General features: G+C 40.5%; 1 protein-coding gene across 1 annotated transcript in view; it reads right to left on the bottom strand.

Annotated features, from left to right (window-relative positions):
• Positions 1-16,588, bottom strand: part of AFF3 (AF4/FMR2 family member 3) — a 281,320-nt gene extending 264,732 nt beyond the window's left edge. The window contains exons 1-3 of the mRNA XM_037377921.1: positions 16,536-16,588; positions 14,937-15,057; positions 8,793-9,590 (exon numbers count right to left, since the gene is read on the bottom strand). Of these exons, the coding sequence (XP_037233818.1) occupies positions 8,793-9,590; positions 14,937-15,057; positions 16,536-16,588 (972 nt within the window). The remainder of the gene's footprint in view (positions 1-8,792; positions 9,591-14,936; positions 15,058-16,535) is intronic.
• Positions 16,589-18,509: the final 1,921 nt, after the last annotated feature.

The following is an 18,509-nucleotide window of genomic DNA, read 5'->3' as shown; positions in this document are numbered from 1 at the left end:
TAGCTACATAATCTTCCTTTACAGTCATTTGCAGTAAATGCAGAGGAATAGGAATAGCAGGGTTTGGTTCTGAGACAGAATGCTGGATCTCAGTATTCCTGACCCAGTAGCTCAGTGGCCTGAATATTTTTTGTGTATTTACCTTCTGAACAAAACGTGGTGCAAAGCCACCTCACACCGAGACTCCATCCCTCAGAGAAACATGCTGGTGGGGAAGGAAGAGAGTAGGGGCACGTATGAGGGAATTCAGGAAGGGAATGCTTATCCTAAACCATGTAAGAAGCAACCTCAGCCTTTCTGGCATGCTAGTTTTAACTCATGAAGTAGAAAGGTACCATATTTCAGAACATGTGATTGTTATATATAAAATACAATTAAGAGATTTTAAACTACATGAATATGTAATGTACATATTTCTTTACAGATGCATTTTTCTCCAGACAGGCCGGTGCCTGCTTTAATTTGGAAGCTATCCATTTTCATACAAAGTTAACCAAGAGTGACAGGAAACCAGACGCCTACGTTATTTATCTTTTCTGAACTTAAAAAAAAAAAAAAAGCAGCCTTCTGTTAATTACTTTTCTAGGAAGCTATTTTGTGATACCACAGGGATAGATCTTCCATATTCAGAAGTGCTACGGAAATGACAACTTTATGACATGCAGGGTGAATAAAGTATGTTACATGCAGATATTTAAGGGTATATTTGTCTTCATTTACTGTAAGTGAATATGTGACCAACAATAAAGAATTTAACTGCTTCTGGCCTGGCTGGTTGCATTTACAACAATTACTGGAGGTCTGACCTCTTTAACCTTCTACATCAAGTGGCACATATACATTATTTATTTAGCTGGAATTAACAGTGATCTGTGAAGCTTGCTGTATTTTCCTTTGGTTCTCTTGCTCATCAGTCATAACTGACCCCCATGAGTATGTTCAGTGGTGACAGTTCCATGTCACTCTGATTTATGAAAGATCAGGGCAACTACAGAACAAAGCAGTAAAATATTTTTCATGGCTATTTAAAATTTTTTTTTTTACAAAAATCCTAAACCACCTTTACACCCTACATGATCCCCTGTAGATTGCTGTGTAAACAAAGAGTAGACAGAAATGCTGTACCCATGCTATAATTACTGGAAAGGAGAATGTGAGTGGGCATTAATAACTGCTCTGCAGGAGCAACAAGGGCTTGGACTCCACACCTGACTGCACGCTGATACAGCACTCCAGTGTTGTGCCATGGAAGGTCTGAGAAGCAGAGTGCATCTAAGTATTTCACTGGTAATCTGAAATCCACAGCAAGCCCACCCTCAGTCTCTGTCTGGACCCTAACGCTTTCTAAGCACTCCTTTGTTTAAGGAACAGATGGGGAGGAGATGCTCAGCCAAAACCTGGCGCTGAGGACAGCTTCTGGTGGCTGCAGGAGCCACAGCTAGAAAAGGACCGCCTTCTCCAACTGCTGAATATCCTTACAGGCCTGGGAGCAATTCATGTTAATGGGGCCAAAGGTGGAAAAGTGATAGCCATGCCATGTATCTTCTGAGGCGCATTTCACAAGGAGGTCTATTAGACTACTTCGTTTCTGGTAGGGAGGATTTTTATTACAGGCAGTTACCATCATCATAAGCACTACAATGGATTAAAAAAATCAGACAAAATGTGCAATTAAAAACTGTTTTTTGTAGTTCTAGAAATCTTATTTCCTTCATCAATAACTTTAGTGCTTACCAAAAGGAACTAAGGAAGCAATTATACAGGGTTGTGGACATTTTTATGCATGCACTTTTGTATCAGCTCCAGAGCTGATTCATAAACCAAACCACCCACTTCTCGGTGGGGGGCAGGAGGAATATACTTTACTCACAATGAACCATATTCCTCCATCCATTTTGCTTTCCTTTTCCCAAAAGTGGTTACTTTTCCAACTTCTGAACAGATGGAAAGACCAGTTTTATCAAAGGGAAGATCTGACTTACGAGAGACCCCAATGAACTGCTCAAAATAATTTTTCAATAATTAGAAAAAAACAACGTCAGGGAAAACTTGCAAAAAGGCAGGTGCATGCATTATGGAATCCCCTTGACAATCGTAAGTTTACATCCAGTTTCAAGAGATTTTTCTGTGATGATAGTCGTGCTACCGGTGAAAAACAATGAGGAATAACAAGTGATTCATAGTAAGAAAAAAAGAATAGCACGTACCATATGGTAATCAGTCCATACAGAAGACTTGAGGCTCTATGCAAATAAATCCTTTCTTTTCAAAAACCTGTAGATAAGTTTAGCTAGTGCTTTCCACACCTCCCCCCACTGAAAAAAAAAAAAAAAAAAAAAAAAAAAAAAAAGAAAGGTTGGTTATTTAATTCAAAAGGGAAAATAAACTTATTTCACTGAGGGTAGAAACAGTAAAGCTACCAAGATCTAAAAGTCAAGTAAAGGTGTCTAAACAGTGTTTTCCTTTACAGGAGCTGCCACGCAAGAATAACCGGAGACATTAGGCCCACTGTGTTCAATGGAACTGCCTGCACACGCAGTCGCTGTGTGCCTTGATGACTGCAGGACACAAGAAAGGCAGAAGCCAGTGTCACAATTTGAAAACTATACCAAAAATCCATCTTTGCACATTGTGGCCTCCGCTGTGTTTGTTAAGAATGTTTCAAACACCACTCTGTCTGTTTAACACCTCCTTCTTTGCAGTCCTAGTCTGCTGAACTCTCCTACATAAAAAGAGACAGTACGTGCAGCCCTCCCACAGACACACGCAAAGGTCCTGAATAACCCATGACTAGCAGGGATCTTCGCACCACACTGCTCTTGTTGTCCAGTTCTTCCTGTTCAATGTGGGAAAACATGCTTTATTTGTGGGGAAGGTCAGTGGTACCATTACAGGGATGAATGGAACTGTGTCATCTTGTAAATGCAGCTCGCTAACTTGTTCCCATGAACATCTGGGAAAGAGAATATCTACAACTGGCTCATACTTACAGTACTTACAGTACTCAAGTGCTGTCATTGTTAACTGGCTTCTCAAGCACTGCAGTTCTTCAATAAAGTTGATAAATGGTAGAGGAGTATAAACACACTTAATTGTGTGCTTATGTCTCCAGCCTCTTTGGGCACATCCTAGAACAGTGTCGGACAGTCTCAACCTTTTTGATAATGGATTCGATCTCTCCCTCCCTTTTTATCTAATAGCATCTTTAACTGCTCTTCTGTTCTCATTTCTGCCTTTCTAGGACAAAAATGAACACCCCAGGAAACAGAGAAGAAAAACCTGTATTCAACAGTTAGTCCTGCAACAGTTCAACAGACTCCGTCACAGCAAGGGGAAGGTGGCATCATGCTGCTGAGGAAAAGCACTTACATCTCCTCTAAACCGTTTTCCTTCTTCATGAGATGCTGTCTCCTCTCCACTCTCCTGTTGTCAAATGAGATGTAGCTCCACTTCTTTTTTCAGACCTGAACTTCCACCTTCAATTTTAAACTGGAGTGGAACTATTTATTACACATTCCATGCACCAAAGCTCTCCTTAAAAGAGTCTGGTTTTGAACAAATTACTGACATTAAGTCCACATTTGGGAGGGTTTTTTCAGAGGGAAGGAAGAAGGGGAGGAAAGAGTTGTGCGGGTTTTTTGCTTTCCATTAATATGTGGGGATAGAACTGATAGGCGAAAAAAAGATTGCAGATTTAAAGAACACTTTTAGCGCGTGTGCCAGATGCTGATAGCTATATATAGCCACTTGAATGAGAATGACTGCAGAAAGTGTCTTATCCAGGCAAACAGGAATTTGCCTGAGTAAGATCGGAGCAGGGGGGGGAAAAAGTCTTCAACATTTAATCTATTGTGCATTACTTCTGCTGCAGAAGAAGTTGTGTAAGTACTCCGTGAAGTGGAATAAGAACATGTCCTCACGATGACCTTATCTACATTTCACATAAATGTGCTCCCAAATCTAACAGAATGAAATCTCTCCTTTTTACCCTTAGACTTCTAGTCATTCTTGAATACAACTGCTATTTCCTTGCTCCATAACCCTTAAAGAAGTAAGCAAAGGACAATAGATAAAGGCTTCTTCAATGTAATAAAAAAGCAGCATGCAGCCTATAAGATCAAAATCAAAAACAGAACTGAGATATAAAGAACATGATTTGCCATCTTAGGTTTTTCTCATTGTCTCACTCAACAAAACTTTAGAAAAGAGAGGCATTTGATTTTCCTGCCTCTTTTCCTCTATACCCTAGTATCAAATTTCTTTTTCCTTCTGTCCAATACAGTGGATTTTTACTTACACTAATATAATTTCTAAGTAGTTCAAAATGTGAAATAGCAATACTTGAGATGACGAGCTATCATTTCTACAGAGCAGTATGATAATCTTGGAAAGACCAGAAGGTTGGGTATGGATTCTAATTAATACTGATGAACCTGGCTCCTACAGATTAAATTCCCAAATGAGTAACTGCTACCTTTCCATACACAGGTCTATCCAAGTTATTCTCATTAAAACAATTAAAAAAAAATATAAGCTTCAGTCTGTGTCAAGATATTGAAGGCTTTCCAAAACTGATTAAAAATATTAAATGAGGTATTGAACTACATTAAAAATCAACCTTTTTCATGTATTGAAAAGTAATGGTCTATAATTTCTATTCAAGTGATTTTATTTCCAGTGAATAATAATAGTACTGCAGCCAACTTTGTGCCCTGTTTCTCTGAAAACCTCAAGGGATGTACAGAAGAGGATTTTGCATCCTGCTGAAGACACACACACTTTGCTTGAAATTGCTTCTTATTCCTCAGTTCTTATAGGGAGGCTTAACTTTGTTTCATTTTGTGTTTATTTTTCCACTGATGGTTCCTTCAAACTGGTAAACACAAATGAAAGTGCATAGTTATTAGATATACTGATAGATTGTGGGAAGTACTATAAGCTAAATGCAAGTGCATGGGAACAGAGGACTTGAATGCATTAGTAAGTGGACTTGCAAATCAGGAGATTTATAACAATATATTCTTGTTTCCTGGTTTTCTCTGGGGAACTTTAAGTTGCCTATAGTCATGTGATGTTCAAAATAAAACTGAAACGTCACACAGAAATGCTTATCATTTCGTTTGCCCCAGCTCTGCAGGAGCTGGGGAAATGGTCATTTCTCACCATCCACTTCTCTGCTTGGCCAGGCTAGGCAGCCTCTTCCCTGCCTCCTGCCCTTCAGTTTTCCTTCCTTTGAGTCTCATGTTTTAGCTCACACCTACAACCTGCACTCACATCTTGCTTCCCCTGTTAGCATCTTTTTCCTTCACAGCCTCCTGCTGTTCAGTCAAGCAGCTGTAGAACTTGCCTAGGCCAAACTGGAAAGTATAGGCTTTGGATGATGGTATTGCTATGAACACATTTTAAGAGCTGAAAGTAGAAAAAAAACGTGCAATGACAAAATTAAGCCTGCAGGCAGAAAGCAAAGGCCATAAAAGTGGTCCAGAGGGTGGTGAACAGTGGCACAAAGTCCTGCTGGAGGCCTGCTGTTTTGATCAAACAGCACAGGAGACTTCAGATTATGCAAAACAGCCAGTAATTTCACTGTGAATTTACAACAGTGGTGTACCCCCACAGCCAATACTGGGGCCAAAACTGTTTAATGTCTTCATTAATGACCTGGATGATGAGCAGAGTGCATCCTCAGCAGGTCTGGAGATGATACAAAACTGGGAAGAGTGGCTGATACCCCAGAGGGTCGCGCCAACATCCAGAGGGACCTCAACAGGCTGGAGAAATGGGGCAACAGGAACCACAAGAAGTTCAACAAGGGGAAATGTACACTTCTGAATAGGGGATGGAATAAGCCTAGCACTAGTACAGGCTGGGGATGACTGGCTGGGCATGAGCTCTTCAAGGAAGGACCTGGGGGTCCTGGTGGACAACAAGCTGAGCATGAGTCAGCAACCCCTCACGGTGCTTCCTACAGCAACCCCCAGAGCACACTAACTGCCCTACCTAGCCTATCTCAGCCACACATCTTTTATCTTAGCAGACATAAAGCTCCATTCCACCACCTGCACTCCAGATACCCTATCCCCAAGCTCTCTGCCCCTCTCCTGTTTCCCATACTCTCCTGGCTGCTCTTAGGCAACTTTCTGCCAGTCTCATTTCTGTTTCCATATAGCTCCCCACACACTGTTGTAGCCTACTTGTCAGCCTGTTTTCCCTCACGACCATCCTACATGGCATCTCTACTTCTCCCATGGCCACTAGGGAATAAAAGCTCTTTCCTGGCCATCACCTTTACAGCCCCCCCCGAACAATAGACATCTAATTTTGCCTGCAGATGGTCACAGGACCATGACAGCTTTTGTGCTGAGAGCAGCTTAGAACTTCTGTCCTTAATAGGGGACAGTGAACATTTGATACAAAGGATAAGTTTTGTGAGTTTGAAAGTAGAAATTTAAAAAAGCATGGAAATTCTTACAAAACTGTACTAGAAGATGTATGATACAAATAAAAAGAATGGAAAAGCATTTTGAAATAAAAAGAAGTATGAAAATCAAAGGGAGAATGGATTGGGCAACACTGACTGAAAAAACTTTCAGTCTTGGTCAATATTTCTCCCTGTAGCAATACCAGTGGGTAACCAATTTCATCTTGTGCCACTTGGGATGGAAAATGTTAGAACAAAGGAAATGTCAGGATAAAAGAAAAAATGCTGGGTACTTTTATCACCAGGACTCTCAGCCCTCCAACATGAGATCTAAACACTGTCTTTCGTTAGCTGCAGTTTCAAACCCCAACACCTATAGTACCTACTATTTTTATTCTAACTTGTCCATCATTTTTTATAATCACTTGGTTCTTTTTTAATCTACCAGATAATGTTTTTTGCCACTGTCCTTCTACTTCAGTTATATGTTTATATTGTGTTATCAAATACTGTTTCATTAATTCTGCATCCCATAAAATCTGTAAGAAGATGGCGAGGACTTTAGTAGCTACCCTGCAGTCTACTCTTCCCTACTGTAGCTTATGTCACTATCAGTATCTAAGCAAGTTAAAGCAATCTCAAATACGTCCAAATGTCTAGAAACTGTAGTATAAATTTACCCTTACACATTGGTGTGGATTACATATAACAAAATGAAAGCTTTCTTTCCTGAGGTAAGCAAATTTGGAATGCAAATGGTAAATCCTGAATTTCAGACAAACAAATGATTGCCTATCAAAACTCCTTTCCAAACTAGTCCTTAGAGTATTGCATACATCTGAAGGGGGAAAATTTGAAAGATCCAGACAATTGCTACAGGCATCTTCAGTTCTAACAATACTTCCCACTTGCAGACAGAAGCACAAGTCTGAAAGAGGTAATAACAGCTAAATGGATATTAGTATCTGCCACTACCTGATCTATCTGCACAATTACAGCAGTTTGTGAATGCTAAATTTGCGTATCGAATCTGGCTTACGAGCCTAAAACAACCCCTTTTCAGGAACAACATATCACCTACATGTTGTTTGGAACTGATGGAACTTTCACTTAGAGAAAAACCACGTGGGTATAATGCCTAAAAAAGCTGAGAGAAGTAATTGCTTCCAGAGAGATTTCTTTCCCAAAGTGAACCAAAGAGGGAATACAACAGTCAACTCCATTTCTGAAAAACAGGCATTAAGAGGCCAGAGAACTCCACCAAAAATTAGATTTTTCTTCTCCTTTAACAAAGCCAGAAACAAAAATGTTAAGACTAAAAACATCTCAAGACACATTACAGCTGTCAAATAAGAATAAACAATCATTGTCTCTGCTCTGAGAAAGTCACAGTGATTCAGCCAAATAGTTTAGTCCTATAAATACTATAAATTGTTTAAGTGGGAGCTCTACCAATTTGCACAAAAGGATGATGTGACCATCTTTGTATTGGCATACAGGCCTCTGAGTACACCCCAGAAAAAAAATAAATCACCCTTTATTTTTGCCAAAACCAACCATTTCCTCTCCATCCAAAAAGATCAAACAGAAAATCACAGACTCTGTAAGTGATAAAGCAAGGTGTCCTACTGGCATAAATGGAATGTGAAATAAATGAACATAAAATAAGTCCATGCAGAAATCTTTCAAATATACTGCTGATAAGAGAAATGTTGTCTAGAAGCTTTTCAGACATGTTCTCATACTTGTAGCAAGGCTGGGTTTCTACAGAGGGTAATTCTTTAGGAAGCAAACCTCAAATTTTCTCAGAAACTGGTTTGAAACAGAAACAGACACTATGAACTAAAAGGAGAGTCTCATTGCTGTATTCTCATCTATTCCACAGATCTCATATTGTTTAAGTAATTTACTTAGACTGTGAAACTACTTCGACATCATTGAGGATGGCAGAACTACCTCTGATCACAAGCACTTCATTTAATCATTGCCAAAGACAAAGAAGTCAATGAAATATGAACAGTTAGAAGTAATACACCTGCCTAGGAAAAGAAAAAAACCCAAACCACCAGACTTTCTATGTGGACACTCAGGGAAAAAAGTCCATGACTTAATATACACTACTAGAAAATGTGCCATTGTAAGAACCGTTACCATTGGGAAGACAGTGAGTATTTCACCATTGGGATATCTCTACATTACTGCGAGGCTGCTGTTTATAATATACCATGTCAATATTTAAAAAAAAAAAAAATCAACATGCAAACTAATATGTTAAAAATGTGTGAAGAGACAGGTGCAGTTTGCAGTCCTAAAGCAACATCCATCCATCCATCCATCTAAGGGCGCATGTCATAAAAAGCATAAAACCACTTACCTCTTCTTGCTTAGGAATGCTGAACTTGGCTATCTTTGACTTGGTCCTGGACGAATCAGGCTTATTAGAAGGCACTCCCCTATATGACTTGGTTGTCTCTGCTGGTAGCTTCAGCTTTGGAGACTCATCAGGAGCCTGGTCTTGACCGTCCATTGGCCTTACATAAGCTGTTGGTTTCTGCTGAACCAGGCTGGGCTTCGAAGCAAGCGAGGGTGGGAAGTTTTGAACGCAGTGCCCGCCACCATGCTTTGCCGGCCTCTCTTGTGCTTGAGCTCCTCCTTCCGAGCTACAGTTGAGCTTTGCTGGCTGCTGCACTCTGTTGACATTGTCTCCTAGTGTGGCTCTCAGCGAGCTTTGCTGGGCAGTATTGGAGGAGGAAGAGGTGGGACTCGATGCATAGCGTTTTAGTTTCTCCAGACTGGATTTCTGGTTCACCAGTTTGAAGTCACCCTTGTGTGACTCCAGCGACCGGTGCCCATGCTTGCTTGCTCTCTGCTGGCCATCTGAAGTGGCATTGTGCCCCGCCTTCTGCCAACCCATCGTGGTGCTTTTGCTCTGCTGGGCAGATAGGGCTGCTGGTGTGGAAGAAGTAGTGCTTGAAATGGGAGGAGGAGGCGGTGGTCTGGAGTCTGCAATAAGATGTTCATCGGGCTTGGGGAGAGACGTCTGAGGAACCCCAGGTTTTGGAACCCCAACAAGGTGACTCTGGTTTGATCGGTCAGTTAACAAGTCTTTCATTTCATCATAGTTGCCCAGGGTGTTCTGGATGCGATTCGAGAGCTCATCCCCCTTATTAGTCTGCAAAACAAAAATTGAATGTCCTGCAAAGTCAACCTAAGGAAACTAAAATTCCCTGCATGCTTCTGCTGAAATCCTTACTGAAGTAGCACATATAGCAGCAGTGTTGAGGGATGAAATCGAAAATCTTTATTGTCTCTGAAGACACTTGTCAACATCTTAAATCTACCCTGAACTGGAAAAGCTATAAAGGGCCTTAGAGTATATAAAAAAAGAAATCTATCACTGATATCATGCTGTAGTTAAAGTATATTACCTGGAAACTAGAAAATTTATTATTGCAACTACACAGAATGGTTTGGATTAAATCTGACCATGATAAAACTTTTCCTATACCCACTGCAAGCTCTTCTTCAGCCATGAATGAAAACACTGCATTCCCAATTTCCTTCTCTCCTGCCTAAGCTTTCACATGGCATCTGGGAAGCCACACAACATCCAGGGTAAACACTGGACGAACTCGCCAGTCTAAGGCAACCAAACAGTGAGGTGACTGGAAAACATCTCGTGGGACAATGGGAAAACTACAGATGATAATGTCCCTTCTTTGAAAATACTGACAGGATGCTCACTTTCTTTTTTTTTTTTTTTTTTTAAAAAAAAAAAAAGGTGAACAGAACCCCCCAAATTGTTCACATTGCTCAGTGCTTGCTGTGTGGAGTAGGGGGAGAACAGCCACCCTCCCTCCCCTTTAAGATTAATCATTGTCTTTAAAAATCATCCATTTTCTTCCTGACTGAAAAGGCAGAAGCTCCACAAAGAAATAAACAAGCAAATAAAATGTACTGGAAAATATTGAAAACTCTTGCTTTAAAAAGCCACTGTAAGCAAAAGGGTGTATAATTAGCATTTATGCATCAGAGGTTTTTTCTGAACCCTGCCAAGATTCAGGCATGTGATGTCCTTTGCTTTACATTTTCAGAGGAAGACAGTAATGAGCCAAGGTGTTCTCCTTTCTCACTTCCAGCATGGGGTCTGGGTGGGAAAGCTCCCATTGGCTTCAGAAGGCAAAGCTTTCCTCTCAAGACTCTCTGTTTCAGAGGAAAACAGAAAGAAGGAGAAAGAAGGGAGTAAAGGGGGTGGGGAAGACCCTCTTAAAGTTACATAAAAATTATGAAAGATGTAGCAGCAACTTCAGTTACTCTGGAAAATTGGGGGTATTTTTGTTTTTAAGCCTTCAAATAAAATTGAGTCACTCTAACAAAAATGTAAGGGAAACTCCCCCAGTTCAGAATCTTTTTTTAGGGTTTCCTATTAAAAAACCTGAATCCAAGCAAAAATGCTCTGTAAATGAGTGCAGTGATTGCTACATGCAAACTTTCAGTGGAAGCATTCCCAAGTCAGACAGTAGAAGCAGTCCTGTCTTGCTTGAAACTCATCCCTTCAAATTTCAAGGACGCTACCTTGTAACTACATAAAATACATTACAGCTAGCTTTCCAATATGCATTTGTTACAATGCTAACAGGGCTGGATATATCAATAACATATAATGAAGGGAACTGGGAAGGGAAAATCTCAAAAGTGTTGCATCCAAAACATTGCTTTGCAAACTTGGAATAATACGGCTCTGGCACTACAGCCTGATCTCTCTGCGTATGCAGCTGTTGTTGTCACAAGGACAATAACCTGCTATGAAAAGAAATATGAAGCATTAAGTCATATTTAATTAAGTGGCTTAAAAAAAGGGTGTTCCTTTACTTCACAGGAATCACACTGATGTCCTAAAGAACAGGAAACTATTTATGAGGCTTCAAAAGTAGGAAGCATCACATACATCTGAATAGAAAAAACTTTGGAGATATACTCATGTATCTCCTGGGGTCAGTTAAATGGCTTCTGCACTTGGGCATCTCCTTGACCAGCAGAATTATTTTCCAGAAGGCATAGAAATTTTTCCTTTTACCCAGTGGATCTCATCTATGCTTCCAGTGGATCCTTCACTTCATGTAGATACCTTGCAGAGATACATTTTTCCAGCTTCCCTCTATGGTGGGAGATCTGCCTTTGGGCTTGCACCCAGTCTGATTCAGCCAGCCTGTATGTGAGGTTTCGTTCCCTGCCAGAAGCACAGTGACAAGGACCACCAAATGGAACAGGGCCCCTGACACCCACAAGTCCTCCCCGGCACAGAGAGCTTGTGGAGCAGCTCTCCACCTGGCTGCCTCTAGGTCCATGAACGTAAGAGAATTTATGTGCAAGTTATGTCCCTAGGAAGTCCAATCTAGAAGGTCCATTCTTTCTGATGGCTGCTATTTGGATGAGAAGGAAATAAAAGCCTAATTGCAGATTATCTGTAGACTATCACTAGTCCAGAAAAGTCAGCAGACTGTCTTCTGTATGGATGTGATGTGAAGGTCTCACAGAGACACTTCATACTGAGACAGCCCAGATAAACACCAGAATAATTGCAGCAAACCGATCTAATGCTGTTACCATGGCACATGCAGACAACTGGTTGGTGTTGTTTATTCTTTCTGGATACACTGGGGACAACCTGAGGTAAGAAGATTTTGTCTTGAGCTGATCTCATCCAGGAGAGTTCACATACATCCTCTTGGGAACAAGATGGGATCTAAGGTAACTTGTTATGAGCTTTAGATGTAAGAGTTTGCCCTATTATTTTCTTGGAAATATTGTTGGCCTTATTTAACCATTCACAAAGGGAAAACATGATCACAAAATAAGTAGGAAAAGCATCCTGTGCAAAAGTTTCTAACTTGCAGTGCTGTGATATTCTTCTGCAACAAAAGATGAATCCATGCATTTGAAGACCAAGATCCAACACTTCTAAAAATAAATCTGATGGTCGCATGGAAGGCCACCAGAATTTTTTTCTTCATTAAAAATACTGATATGGTTAATGAGGCAAGGTATTCTGTTCAGGAAATATCCAGAATGAATTTCCTACTTTTTCACGCCCTGTAAAAGACATTTTAAGTAAAAGACACTGGATTTCCTGTAATCCTTCATAAAGGGTTGCTATGGATACTTTGAACAGGATAAGGGGCAACCTGAAGAGTCAGGATTTTTCAGAAAATCTGATGTTACAGGAGTAGTGATACATGTCAAGGTGAGAGAGGACATAAGATTTAAGAGATTTCCAGCCTGCCTTTGATTTTCAGATATGGCCTTCTGAATGGCAAATCCTTTGGCTTTAGCTCATGTTTCTCAAGCTGTGCCGAGGAATACTGAATTTAATCAGAGTTGCTGTTAACGTCTGCTGTAACTTCACTCTCCTCTGGAAGCATCTGAAACTTGAATATGATCTTCAAAGGCAGTAGGAGTAGGTTTCAGTTCTGCATCCACAGAAAGGTTTCCTCTTTTGCAGTTAGCCTCTCTCCACGATAAGATCAAAATGCTCAAGTCACAGCTCTGCACCCTTGCACCCCCACACTGAAGGTTCACAAATGTTTGGATGAGTTCAGACAGCCCAATAGCCCATTGCTTGTGCAGACATGACATTCAGAGTATGCCACTGCTGAAGTTTTGATGTCCAGTACTGTTAGAATGACTGGTCATCCCTAGCAGTTGTGACTGTCACACCAACAGAGCTGTGAGCCAGTTATACTGCTGTCCTGGGCTTTGCCTCCCTCCATGTCTCCTTGACAAAGCCAGCTGTAGGATGTATTTCTACAGCACCTTCTTTACATGCTTGTCTAAAATACAGTTCAAAGAGAAGGAGCATGGATGGAGTCATTATTCTGATCTCCCCATAGGATACCCACTCATTACCCTCCCTGCTTCTAAAGACAGCAATGATTTTCCTCCTATTAAAGTTGATGATGTTATACTGTGGTTGCGTAGGGGTGCCTTCATACATCGTAACTCAAAAACTACTGCTGCATCCATGGTACATGAAGCCTATGCCATGACACTCAGCACACTGGCACACAGGCAATAATCAAAGCGCACAAAATATTCCACCTATACCACTTTGATAAGTGATTTAAGCTTAAGTATTACCAACTTTAGGTCCCCCAGAAAAAATGGTATCGGGCACCCAGAAAAAGGACAGGCCCTTTTTGTGAGAGGTCTAGTTGATGGGGCCTACCAAACGGAAAATTACGAAGTTCCCATTGCAGCAGAGCCCTCACAAAATGCCAAGACACAGATGACAAGCTTTTCAGGCTTTTTTCCATGGATTAGCTCTTGACTGCTTTCACAGCAGACTTTTTCAAGTGGAGCCTTGAGGAGTTCAAGACATTTGCCATGGTTTCTAAATGCCTTTGTAATGAATCTGAAATTTGGGCAGCTGGAGGTCAGCTTCAAGCCAGACAGAGCTGTCCTCCATCAAAGGACATGGTTTGAAAGTGGTGGATCTTTCTTTTTTATTAGAAACAAACAACAATCTGGAAGAACAGCAAGCAAAAAACTGAGCCTGGAGCATGGGCAGAAACACAGAAGCACAGAAGTCATGTGCAGAAGCCAAGTGTCAGGTCTCAAACAGGACACTTGGAAAGAGGCACTAAAGCACCCAACACATCAAGGACAAGTGGTGCTGCGTAGAGGGAAAGGTTTCACAACATGGTGGTGGTAACAGTAACTTGGACGTTACTGGAAGGGCATAGTAGAAAATACATGATGATGCTTTGATGCACACAGGCAAAGTCACTGGGTTAGCTGGGGGAGAGGAGCAACCCCTGTGGGATACCACACTCTGGTCCTGTTCACAAGGGCTTGGTTTGCAGACTGCAGCAAAGTGCAGAAGATCCTGCTTGACACTTCTAACGGGGAGTGGGGAGACAGTTGTGCCTCATTACAGTACTGTTACCAAGAGGAATAAAACGGGGAGCTGAGACTCATACGTTACTCCTGCCTTTGGTGAGGGTATGTCTAGCAGACAAGTTTTGTTGGCAATGCTTATAGAAAAAAACCCCACCAATCCCACCAAGATATTTCCCCGCATTAACCTTGGTCAGAGCATAATGTTTACTGCATTGCTTGACCTTCCCACACAGTTTTAACACAATTGTTTTCTTCTAACTGTGGCAAAAACAGGGCACTGTCACCTTCACCTCCTAGTTTTAATTCCATCTCAGATATTAAGATATTTCTAGCTTATTTCATTCTTGTGTGCTGCTGAACATTATAAGAAGTTTTTATATACATATATATATATATACACACCCCCATATATATATATATATATATACACACATACAAAATCTGATTACATATATAAAATCTGATTCTCAACGAACCATAAAAGTTCTCTGTGGATTTTGTGAGGCTAGCACTTGTGGAAGGGTCCTGAAACTGGACAATGCCTTCTACAGGCTGCATTGTTGTACTGTGGAATAAATAAATAAATAAACAAAGAACCACCCATCTGGGAAGCATCTACCTTGTACGGTTCACTGAAGAGGGAGTAACTCATGTTAAACGCGCCATCCTCCTGCTGGGTCTCCTGATTTCTTCTTTCCCATTCTTTCCTTCGCAGCACGTTTCTATCTGGCTCATAGACACTGCAGCAAAAAAGAGGAATAGCTTTTTAAGAGTTAAAAATTAGCAGGCAACATATAAACCAGCATGAATTTAAAAGTGAAGAACTCCGGTTTGCAGACAGATGGCAAAAATAAGCAAGAACATGAATCAGATGAATGCCAGTCCAAGCAGGCTGGGGAGACTCAGGTCTCTGGGAACACTAGTGCTTTCTTCACACAGAGAATAGATAATTAAATTCTTACAGAAGAATAAAAAAGAAATCACAGTGCAGGATCTAGTCTGTGCAGAAGTTATCTGCTTGAAATGTGACAAAGGCAATATATAAGTAACTTTGACGAAGACTGAAGGTACTCTTAAGGCAGATGGTAATTACAGCTATGAGTAAATAGAAATTATGAACATATTTCCACTTATGACATATCCTCTGAGTGTTGTATGAGAATGCTCCTTTTTTCACATGGATGTGTTTCTGTAGTGATTCTTTCATTAACTAGCTCCCTAAAGAGCTGTTAAAACTACATGCTGTAGTGGTTTCCACAGTTAGGCTGCTTCTTCTGATCTCTGTTAATCAGCCAAGTCGTGAAACTACTACAGAAACAATTCCTCTTTCTGATGGATTTGACACTATCACAACTTCAGAGCATGAATAAATGAATACTGGCATGATAGTGTGTGTATGGCTGGTAGTATGTAGTTGGAGAGAGAATAAAATCACTGCATTACACAACAGTATTAATTTTTAGAAATGAACTAGTTTGGCTCCAATAAGAGACATTCAGAAAAAAAATTAACTTCTTCCCTGTCCCCCAAATTCTAGCTTAATGCATGATGACATCAACCAGAGAATCCTTTCCCTGAATTTCCACAGAACGACACAGGTTTGTACGTTTCAGTCTGTCATGCTTTATTCTCCTCACAAAGGAAACCAACGTGCTAATAAGGTTTACGTGTTATTTCAGGACAATGTGATGAGTATGCTGATTGCCTATTTTGCTTAGCTCAGCTAATGCCTTTCTTCTGGCATTGTAAATCTGTAAAGCAGAAATATATATTAAAGTCATGTAAGTGCACCATGTGTTAATAAGCAAAAGGTTGTCTTGCTAACCAGCTTCCCAGTTAGCAAAACATATGTTGCATTGGCTACCCACGTGATGTTACCTAGTATGCCTCAGGCAAGGCAGTCAAAAGGCCAACAGCTATCTGATTCTAATTCAAGACTTGAGAGAGCTGAAAATGCATAGGATATGTTAGACGCTATCAGTATTTAAAAACAATGCCTTAGCAGTCATCAAATGAACACAAAATTTTAGGTTTACTTGTAAATCCTGCTAACTCACACTGGACCGCACGGTACCCTTCCGATGGGTCTGAGGGCATCTGAGGGCAGATGCCAAACGCTGAGCAGTGCTCCCAGACACGGGGGTTATTGTGAAACACGGGGTTTCAGCACAGCGGGTTGGAGGCAGCTTCCAAGCACCAGTTTGTTTATTCCACTTACAGGTGCCTGAGGTTTTTTGGATTTATCCCATACTTGTCACGAGCAAGACACATTATTCACACCAACACTCTCTCTTTAGAAAGAAGTATAATGAAGAGGCACTTGTAAGGATGGAGTTTGGGGCATGGAAAATGCCTTCCTCTGGGAAGAAGGGGATAGTAAAGGCCTCCCCATGGGGTCCCTGTGAGCAGAGATCATCTGCTGCACACAGTGCTGAGACCAGAGGCAGAGCAGTTGTCATTTACAGCTACGTGAGCAATGGTCCTCAGTTACTGACTGCACCATGGTGTCTGAGCATACTTCCATCAGTTAAGTCAGGATAAAAGACTTTCTAACAACCTCTGTGCCTAAAGCAGACTTTCTGCCACACTGAATAGCTGTTATTAGGTTGGGGTTTTCTGGATTGCAAGGATCAGGTTATAACTTCATCCTCAGCCACATCTCCCCATCCAGAGCCTCTTGAATCTTTGAGACACTTTGCATTTGGACTCTAGCCTGCAGTCAAATAGAGATGGGCAGCTCCCCTGAGATTAATTATAATACTGATCTTTACCTGGTTTCTAGGAAGTAAACAAATGCAACATTCTTCACTAGGTCTCACACAAATTTAAAAATGCACTGGTGTGATATTCCTAAAGTGGAAGGACATTTTTATCCCTTTATTTGATGGAGACATATTTGATGAAGACACACCAGTTGTCAGACCTCTGAACTCCCTTCCTGAATGAGAAGTTCACTGTTGGAAATGCAATCCACAACCTGCAATAATTCAGAATGATTATGCAAATGGAGAAACCATGTGACAATGCCTAATATGCCATCTATAAGCAGGAAGTTAAGAAGAGCTACAAGTTGAGAGTTGTATTCCTTTAGTAATACCAGATGGCAGAATTTCTAGCATTTGTGGGGCTGCTCCTTATTTGCATAAATATTGCAACAATCACATTTCCTTGAACATATCTCACCAAATGTATTTATTTGTTTTGGTTCAAGGAGAATACTGCTAACTATTATAACTGTCTTTATTGCAAACACATCAGTTAATGGAAAATTATTCTTACTAATAGTTTTCTTCCTTCTTTTTTTTTTTTCCTGTAATTTGTAATTTAAAACTATGCCAAATGTAGATGTACCTTTTTAATCATCTACACTGTGTGTCTTTTCCATAGCCATGAAGTCAGGAAGAACAAGTTCATGCGAATCTCAAGATTTTTTCTTCACTGGGGAATGTGTGCATATGTGCGTGATGTATGCATATATAGGTAATACATGCACGGTTCCACATTAGTTTATTAATGAAGAGTTTTCCTAGTATGGGCCAAAATATTGAAGCAATTTTGCAAGACTTAGAAACCAAAGAACACGCAACCATTCATCTCTCAGAAGTCAGTGTCATTTGTATTTGTTTCATACAGGTCAAACTCCAAAAGGATGAATTTATATTTTTTAAATGGTATATTGTTATTTTTAAAATGCTGCATCTGTTTCAAATTCATGCTTAAAGGACATGAATTGTAGCATGAGTAACAAGTCAAACACTTGCAAAGGTTATATATGAATAAATGTTGTATTATAAAAATTAACACTGTCTCAAATTTAGCACATTGCTTTAAAAACCACACTTTGATTTATCTCAGCCCTAAGATCTGCCAAGAGACACACTGGACTTAACAATTAATTATGTCTAAATACCAGTGTCTCAGGCTCAAAGCACTTTCAGCCCACCATCACCACCACATGGTCACAGCAGCCCTACCTTCTCTGCCTCTTCTAGGATACTTTGAATAATTTTACTCTCAGGTATTTTGCAGATCAGGATACCGGTGGATTGCAAAACTTCTCTGAGTAGGTGCGTTTAATAAATTTCAATCTATTGTGATGCCTTTTGGAAGATTACCTTGATGGCTACCCACTCTGGTTGCGCACTGGATGAGCATGGCTCCCCATGAGACCAGCCTGATGAGGACAGCCCAG

This window comes from Falco rusticolus, chromosome 2, assembly GCF_015220075.1.
Source record: "Falco rusticolus isolate bFalRus1 chromosome 2, bFalRus1.pri, whole genome shotgun sequence".
Classification (NCBI taxonomy): Eukaryota; Metazoa; Chordata; class Aves; order Falconiformes; family Falconidae; genus Falco; species Falco rusticolus.
Note: the sequence above shows the minus strand (reverse complement) of the source record. Positions and strands in the feature narration are given on the sequence as shown.